The sequence below is a fragment of the Labeo rohita genome, chromosome 9, assembly GCF_022985175.1.
Source record: "Labeo rohita strain BAU-BD-2019 chromosome 9, IGBB_LRoh.1.0, whole genome shotgun sequence".
NCBI lineage: Eukaryota > Metazoa > Chordata > Actinopteri > Cypriniformes > Cyprinidae > Labeo > Labeo rohita.
The window spans coordinates 35,436,665-35,445,865 of record NC_066877.1 but is presented as its reverse complement, the minus strand read 5'-3'; the positions used below and the strand labels follow the sequence as shown (position 1 = coordinate 35,445,865).

The window sequence follows — 9,201 nt, the reverse complement described above, 5'->3', positions numbered from 1 at the left end:
ACAGACAGACAGACAGACAGATAGATAGATAGATAGATAGATAGATAGATAGATAGATAGATAGATAGATAGATAGATGGACAGATGGATGATGGATGGACAGATAGATAGATAGATAGATAGATAGATAGATAGATAGATAGATAGATAGATAGATAGATAGATAGATGGACAGATAAATGATAGATGGACAGATAGATAGATGGACAAATAGATAGATGGACAAATAGATAGATAGATAGATAGATAGACAGACAGACAGACAGACAGACAGACAGACAGACAGACAGATAGATAGATAGATTGATATGGATGGATGGATGCCAGAATGATAGATGGATAGACAGTTGGATAGATAGATTGATGCAGAGATGGACGGATGGGACATATAGACTGATTGATGGATAGGAGGATAGATAGATTGATGTGGAGATGGATGGATGGATGGATAAATACAAGGATAGATAGTTGGATAGACTGATGTGGAGATGGATGGAGATATAGACTGATGGATGGATGGATGGATGGATAGAGAGATGGATGGATGGTTGGATAAATAGAAGGATAGATAGTTGGATAGATAGATTGATGTGGAGATGGATGGATGGATAGATAGTTGGATCAATAGAAGGATAGATCGTTGGATAGATAGATTGATGTGGGGATGGATGGATGGATGAATGGACAGATGATGGATAAATAGACAAATAGATAGTTGGATGGCTAGACTGATGTGGAGATGGATGAATGGATAGAGATATGGATTGCTAGATGGGCAGATAAACAGATTGATATGAATGGATAAATAGTTAAATAGATGGATAGACTGATGTGGAGATGATGGATAGTTGGATAAATAGAAGGATAGATCGTTGGATAGACAGATTGATGTGGAGATGGATGGTTGGAGATAGACTGGAAGGATGGATGGATAGTTGGATAGATAGACTGATGTGGAGATGGATGGAGATATGGATTGCTAGATGGACAGATTGATATGAATAAATAAATAGTTGAATGAAGATGGATGGATGGATAGATTGATGTAGGGATGGATGGATAGTTGCTTAGATGGATAGATAGGCTGATGCATATACAGATGAATGGAGTTATAGATTGATAGATGAATGGATAGATGGATATGGATGGACAGACAGATAAATTGATGTAGACATAGATTTATAGATGGATAGATAAACTGGTGTATAGATAGAGAGATAGTGAACAGTGCTTCCATTCATCTCATTCATGATGTGTCTGGCAGTGAGTGGATTCTGGCAGAACTCCAGTGAGCATCTGGAATGACATCGATCTGTCAGAAGAAATGAGCAACAGTGATGAGTGTGTAAATGTGCCGCATACATACGCCGTCATGGACGTTAGATTAGGGTGGAAACTCAGTGTCGTGACCCTCAGGCATCTGAATGACGCACTAAATCTGAGATCCTGCCAGGACGTGTGATTTATTGCGCTGCAGTACCTGCTTGTAAAGGAGCCGTGACCAAACGCAAGCTTAAATATTCTCACCTGACTCACACCTACAACACACAAAGAGCTGCAGGTAAGACACTATCAATGGATCTTTCTATAAACATATCTCAAGCAAAATTAAATAACACGCTTTCTGATTTTTCTCAGATCTTTTCACATGGAGGGGCTCGTCATTGTATTGTTATTGCTGTGTTTTAATAGTTCAGTCGGGTTCATTAGTGCTCAGACCACAGACAAACCTCCAGATGATGCAAAGAATATCTCATGGAAACCACTGAATGGCACGGCAAACAAAACCCCGATGTGCTCTGGACCAGCACGGATCAAAGACACCTTCAAGTACATCAACACTGTCGTCTCATGTTTTGTATTCCTGTTCGGGATGGTTGGAAACGTGACTCTCCTGAGAATAATCAAAGAACACAAATGCATGAGAAACGGACCCAACATTCTCATCGGCAGTCTGGCTTTAGGCGACATTTTGCACATCTTGATTGGTATACCTATCAATGTTTATAAGGTAACTTTGCTGAATTGTTTAGTGCATTAAAAACACTCTAAATAGGATGATATCAATCATTTGTTGTGTTTTGCAGCTGTTGGCGGTGGACTGGCCATTTGGAGTCCTGCTGTGCAAACTGGTGCCGTTCATTCAGAAAACATCTGTTGGGATAACAGTATTGAGCCTGTGCGCTTTGAGCATAGACAGGTAAGATGTTCCAGCTTTAATTCTCAGAATCGCAAGATAAGAGTCTTAATTGTAAAATATAACTTATAACATTTCCACCACAAAATAACAAATGATCTGATTATTTAAAACTAAAGGAGAAATGTTCTGCCGTTCTGAAGGTATCGAGTCGTTGCATCCAGGAGTCGTATCAAAGGTCTCGGTTTTCCCAAGTGGACGGCTATCAAACTGTCTTTAATATGGACGATATCAACATTACTGGCTGTTCCGGAGGCCGTTGCGTTTGATTTGATTACTATGGATTACAGAGGCGAGCATCTGAGGATATGTCTTCTTCATCCTGTACAGTCCACTCCATTTATGAAGGTAAACTAAAAATACTGCAGAAAATATACACTACAGAAGTATATGGAGTCCTGAAGGGGATATGGGGATGGGAGGAAAATGCTTTTTGTGTTCTCACAAGGGCCAGATTTAGTAAAAAGGACAAATAAAAGCAATCTAAAAGCGTTGATGGGAGTGTAAAGTTCTGCAGATGATTTACTGACAACGCAAACGCACAGATGCACCCACATCATTTTCATAATGACCAACGCAATCTACCAAGCGTAGTGCAAATCAGTGTAGGATCCCAAACGTTTCGCTGAGAAATATTGCGTTTACTCGTAAACTTTGGATTTGCTTGTAAAACGTTTGCGTTCCCTTGCAAAACTGTAGCATTCCTCCAAGAACCTTTGCATTCACAAAAGATCCCAAAGCATTTGCTTGTGAAAATTTGGGTTTGCTTGAAAAAGTTTTACAAGTAAACGCAAAGTTTCTTGGAAACGTAATACTTCAGTGAGAGAACACTTAAGTTTTACAAGCAAATGTTTTGCAAGCAAATGCAAATGCCAGAACGCAAAATTTCTTTGGGAACATGATAATTTAACATGAGAACACACTTTTTGCAAGCAAATTTTTACAGTACAGTTTTTACAGTTAAGTTTTACAAGAGTTTACACAAAGTATTGTGAGCAAATGCAAAGTTTTAAATGCCAACCCAAAGTTTTGTGAGCAAATGCTTTGTGATCGTTTGTGAATGCAAAGTTTCTTGGAGGAATGCTGGAGAACAAAAGTTTTGTGAGAGAACACAGTTTATCAGGAAAACTTACAAGTCCTACAAGTAAACGTAAAGTTTCATGGGAACGTAGGATCTCCAACTTTACGGTGAGAAATGTTGCGTTCGCTCACAAAACTTTGCATTTGCTTGTATAAAACTTTGCGTTTACTTGTAAAATGTTTGCGTTCTCTTGCAAAACTGCAGCATTCCTCCAAGAAACTTTCCTCAAAGCATTTGCTTGCAAAACTTTAAGTTTGTTAGTAAAGTTTTACAACTTGGGAACGTGATACTTTAGTATTGTGTTCTCGAGAGAACACAAAAGTTTTTCGAGTGAATGCGAGGGAAGTTTTGCACCAGAACGCAAAGTTTCTCAGGGGAATGTTATAGTCTTGCGAGAGAATGCAACATTTTGCAAGAAAACACAAAGTTTCTTGGGAACGTAATACTTTAGCGAGAGAACAAGCTTTACAAGCGAACGTAAAATTTCGCGAGCAAATGCAAAATTTTATGACAGAACGCCAAGTTTCTCAGGGGAACATAATACTTTAGCAAGAGAATGCAAAAGTTTTACGAGCAAGTGCAAAGTTTTTCATAGGAATGCTTCAGTTTTGTAAGAAAATGCTAAATTTTAAGACCAAGAGCAAAATTTCTCCAGGAACGTGATACTTTGCAAAAAAACACACGTTTTATAAGTGAAGAACACATTGTGATTTTCTCACAGTACTTTGTGTTTGGATGTAAAACTTTTGCTTTTTCCAAGCAAACAAAGTTCTCAGGGAAATGCAATACATTTGCGAGAGAATACCAAAGATTTGCAAGGGAACAAAGTTTCTCAGGGGGAACGCAGAAGTTTTGCAAGAGAATGTGAAGTATCTCAGGGAACATAAAAGGTTTGAGAGAAAACGCAAAATTTTAAGAGAACACAAGTATTTTGTGAGAGAATGCAAATTTTCTCGAGGGAGGGCAAAGTTTTCAGGGAGCAAAATACTTTTGTAAGAGAACTTTTATGTTCTTTCAAACACACATAGGGGAATGCAAACATTTTTTGCAAGAGCATGGGATAGCAGTAAAATATAAATTTTCAGACAATTTCCATTTCTGTGTCAACTATAAGTGTAGTCAGAGATACTACATGCAATAAAATGATCGATACGAATAATCAAGCTCAGTGTATTGCATGTCATTAAAAGTAAATAATTCACTATGATGTCTGTGAGGAACTTTTGATATAGACGGCAGCGGCTGCAATGAAAGTCTGATTTCCTCATCAAACAGCTCGTGGTTTGAGCTCAGATCTGCTCCAGAGTCTAATGATGACATGCTTCCTTTGAAATAATGTCAAGTTCATCAGGAACTCTCTTTTTTCTCGTTCTAGTTTTATAAAATGGCCAAAGACTGGTGGCTCTTTGGGTTTTATTTCATCGCGCCGCTGGCGTGCATCGCCGTCTTTTACTCGCTGATGACCTGGAGGATCTTAAGCGGAAGCGTTAAGAAGTTGGACAAACACATAAAGCAGGTAAATCTGGACCTGGGATTTGGAAAGCCATTCCAGTTCATGAATATCTGAGTCATCAGAATGACATAAAACCATTAGGCAAATAAAACTGACTCAAAGGATTAAAAGATGTCTGATATCTAGTATTATTTTTACAGTATATGCAGTATTTACAGTATTTAGTAATATTTTGAATTAAATTTTATGTTAATATATTTGGTTTTCATTTTATTTTTCTATTTTAGTGGTAGTTTCTGTAACGCTTTTTTAAAGAAGTCTCTTATAAATAGTAAAAATGTGTAGTTTATTTAAATGAGCGAAACAGATTTTTAATCATTTTAGTTTTAGTTAACAATATATAAATTACAAAAAAATTCTGTATTTAGTTTATTTTGATTTTAAATGGTTTTCGTTTTAATAACAACACTGGTATAAAATCGCAAAAAAATCTAATATTTTATTTTATTGTATTTATTTTGTATTTATTTGTATTTATTTTAAATACTTTTAGTTTTAGTTAAAAATGTCAATACTGGTATAAATTGCAAAAAATAATAATAAATAAATAAATAAAATAAAATAAAATAAATAGTCTTAGTTGACAATAACACTGGTCTAAATCACAAAAAAGCTAATATTTTATTTTATTTTTATTTTTTTTAAATCGTTTTAGTTTTAACAATAACAACACTGGTATCAACTGAAAAAAATCGATTATTTTATTTATTTTGATTATTAAATAGTTTTAGTTTTCGTTAACAACAACACTGTATAAAATACAAACAAAAAATCTATTTTATTTTATTTATTTAGATTTTAAAAGATTTAATTTTTAACAGTAACAACTGGTATAAATTTAAAAAAATCTAATATTTCATTTATTTAGATTTTTAGTTAACAATAAAAACACTGGTATAAAATCGCAAAAAAAAAAAAAAAAAAAAAAAAGTAATATTTTATTTTATTGTATTAATTTAGATTTTAAATACTTTTGGTTAAAAAAACAACACTGGTATAAATCACACAAAAAAACAACTTAAGTAGTTTTAGTTAACCATAACACAATAAAATTTAGTTAACAATAACACTGTATAAAATGAAAAAAAAAATCTACTATTTTATTTATTTTGATATTAAATGGTCTTAGTTTTTGTTAACAACAACACTGTATAAAATAAAAAAATATATATATTATATTTTATGTATTTAGATTTTAAACCGTTTTAGTTTTAACAGTAACAACACTGGTATAATTTTTTTTTTTAATTTAATATTTGATTTATTTTGATTTTAACTCATAGTTTTAGTTAACAATAACAACACTGGTATAAAATACAAAAAAAAAAAAAAAAAAAAATCAAATATTTCTATTTTATTTTATTTATCTGGATTTTGAACAGTTTTCGTTAACAATAGTGACATTGAAACTAGAGAACACAAGTATAATTTGACTGATCTATATGTGATGAATCATCTTTTTTGACCGACAGAGACATGAAGTGGCCTGGACGGTTTTCTGTCTGGTTCTTGTGTTTGCAGTTTGCTGGTTTCCTCTTCACCTCAGCAGGATCCTCAAATTAACCATCTATGATGAACACGACCCCAACAGATGCAAATTACTGAGGTAAGACTCATAATTAATATTATAATATAGATGCATGTTCCAAAAACTAGTCAGCTGCCTTCTAAGAAACTGAAATGGACCCATAACATAAATTTGATGCAATATGTGATCTAGAACGCGTCATAACACTGCTTATTTTATAAAACTGGTCTTTGTATAGGAAACGTGTCTATGATGCCTTAAAATATTTCCTATGTAGGCAGCAAACTAGGTTTTGGAACCACAAATTTTGGTGACTGTGATGATATATTTTGACTCTTTGATGTTTTAGCACATTTCTTGTTCTCGACTACATCGGCCTTAACATGGCATCTGTGAACTCGTGCATCAACCCAATGGCTCTGTATGTGGTCAGCAAAAGATTCAAAAACTACTTCAAGGTAAGATGCATTTCTGTTTTCTTCCGTTTCCTCAAGTATTTCTGTCAATTCTGTAAATTTTATATTTATATAAAAATATATATTATTTATGTAATGCATAATTTAAAGACAAGAATATAATTTTATAAACAAATACATAATTTTCAATTCAATAATTGAATAATAACAACTTAAAAATAAAACATACAAAATAATAAAACTAAACAGCGATTACCTGTTAAATTGAAGATTCTTAAGAGGACAATATTATTTTATAAATAAATACGTAATTGTCAATTCATATTATATTTTGAAAGTAATAATAATAAATAATTTTTAAATTATATATATATATATATATATTTTTTTTTTTTTTTTTTTTCATAATTCATAATTCATATTATGTTTTTAAATAATAATAATAATAATAAATTTTTAAATAATCCGTTATCTAAAAACAAAATTATTAATAATATGTAGATATATTTTATTATTATTTTTTTGTTGTTGTTTTTAATAACGGATAAAAAATAAAGGATTCAAAACCATAAAACTAAACAACGATAACCTGTTAAATTGCAGGTTCTGAAAAGGACAATATAATTTTATAAATAAATAACTGGATATATGATATTATAATATTTTATATAATAATTATATATTTATATATATATATATATATATAATGTAATACTAAAATATAATAAAATGCTATATAATTATATATTTATAAAATGATATTGTCCTCTTGAATTGAATAGTTTATTGCTGTCAGTCATCCTAATTTAGTTGTTATTTAGTACAGATTTTTACATTTATTTTTATTTTTAATATATATATATATAATAAATATATATTTAAATTTTTAGATCTTTATTTGATAGTTATAAATTTTATGTTTTTATAACATGATATTGTCTCACATAGTTTAAATTTCAGTACTTTTGGTTAGTTTTAATTTATAAACGAGTATCTTAACTAAATTACTTTTAATAGAGGTAATTTTGACAGCATCTTCCTCAGCACTGGTTACTGTTGTGTCTTTTTGTCAATATGATTACATGGGGAAGGTCTGTTAGTTTGTGCAGCTAAATAAACTGTATTCCTATTCATTGACAGCACATGATACAAAAAAAAAAACAAAAAAAGGAAAACAGAATTAATTTGCATTTTTATTGGCATCAGCTGTAAACGCTGCACCGAAAGCGATTAAACAAGGATCACATCTTTAGATTAGTGCAGGCAGATTCTCGCACACACTTTGTTTACAGATGAATTATGAATAAGTATTACGTATCGCAGGAAATTGGATGTGACAGCAGGTGAGCCGCGGATTCTTTTCATTTTATTCTCCCTGACAGAGTGAAAAGTTTGAGTTTGACTTTACATAAAAGTGACCTTGCGCACAACATTTACATAAATCATGTATAATGCCTCATGTTAATCTGCTCAGGCGAGTCATTTGCATAATGTTTAGCGAGAGCTGCGTTTCATGTTATTCTGAAGGTGTTTGCCTGGGCCTGCATTGATTTCTCTGTTCGTTTCTATTACGGCTCATGTTAATAGCGGTTTTACCATAATCCCGCCAACGAGAGGCCTGGTTAACACCTGCTCTGTGTTTCCTCTGACAGGCCACTCTCGCCGCCGGTTGTTGTCGCTCATCCAAACCCGTCCTCGTTCACGAAGAGAAGCAAAATTTCATGAGGTCAAAGGTCACGGAGCCGCCGTCTGACAACAGCAACTCCGGCAAACAGGAGTCGGCATCTGGTGACGATGAGAGAAAAACGTTTCTTCAGAAATTCGCTTGTCTTAAAACGTGAAATCAGCTTCTGATCTTGTATATTTACTCTGGTTTGTTTTTGTAAATACAATATGAATAAAAACCTGTTAACGTTGCATTTAATAAGTCTGCGTGCACAATTAACTCACTTTGGATTTTTAGTTAACTAAAACTAAAACCTTAAAAAAAACATTATTTAAAATATAATAAAAGTAAACATTTTTTATTTTAATTTAGTTGAACTTGTGCACTAAAACATAGTATAGACATTTTTCAAAAACAAAAAGCATGTGTACGTGTGTTAGCATTTATATTTACGATTTTTGCACCTTTTATAACATTGTGAATATTTTTAAAAAATGCTTTATAATAAACTATTATTTCTAATGAGCTGAAATGCTATTGAAATATTTTTATATATAGTGTATTTTAAATGAATTGTAAAGAAATGCATTTAAATTGCACTAAATGTACTCAAAGTGGTTCCATTTAAACAATTTAATATATTAAAATGTATTGCAAATAGCTTAAAATTGATCTTAAGCATCTTCACTGTAAAAAATAAAAAACACAATTTGTTGAGTCAGCTTAAAATAATTTGTTACCCTGCTGCCTTAAAATTTTAAGTTCAGTCAACTAAAATAAGTTTAGTCAACTTGAAATGT

The 9,201-nt window shown here is 32.2% G+C and overlaps 1 protein-coding gene across 2 annotated transcripts; it reads left to right on the top strand.

Moving 5' to 3' along the window:
- The first annotated feature begins 676 nt into the window (after window positions 1-676).
- Window positions 677-8,663, top strand: ednrbb (endothelin receptor type Bb). Of its 2 annotated transcripts, XM_051119524.1 has the most exons (8): window positions 677-1,561; window positions 1,693-2,011; window positions 2,088-2,200; window positions 2,341-2,545; window positions 4,654-4,794; window positions 6,264-6,397; window positions 6,669-6,777; window positions 8,388-8,663. In XM_051119524.1, exons 2-8 carry the CDS (start codon window positions 1,793-1,795, stop codon window positions 8,574-8,576), a joined length of 1,110 nt encoding a protein of 369 aa, XP_050975481.1. In that variant the 5' UTR covers window positions 677-1,561; window positions 1,693-1,792; the 3' UTR covers window positions 8,577-8,663. The 2 variants fall into 2 exon arrangements, with proteins under 2 accessions (XP_050975481.1, XP_050975480.1); XM_051119523.1 differs by having other exon boundaries at window positions 677-2,011.
- Window positions 8,664-9,201: the final 538 nt, after the last annotated feature.

What these genes read in the sequence shown, in the direction of transcription:
- ednrbb (XM_051119523.1), top strand. Translation starts at nt 1,649, where the DNA reads ATGGAGGGGCTCGTCATTGTATTGTTATTGCTGTGTTTTAATAGTTCA. An exon ending in TGCGCTTTGAGCATAGACAG is followed by an intron (nt 2,201 to 2,340) that starts GTAAGATGTTCC and finishes GCCGTTCTGAAG; the next exon opens with GTATCGAGTCGTTGCATCCA. An exon ending in TGGACAAACACATAAAGCAG is followed by an intron (nt 4,795 to 6,263) that starts GTAAATCTGGAC and finishes TTTGACCGACAG; the next exon opens with AGACATGAAGTGGCCTGGAC.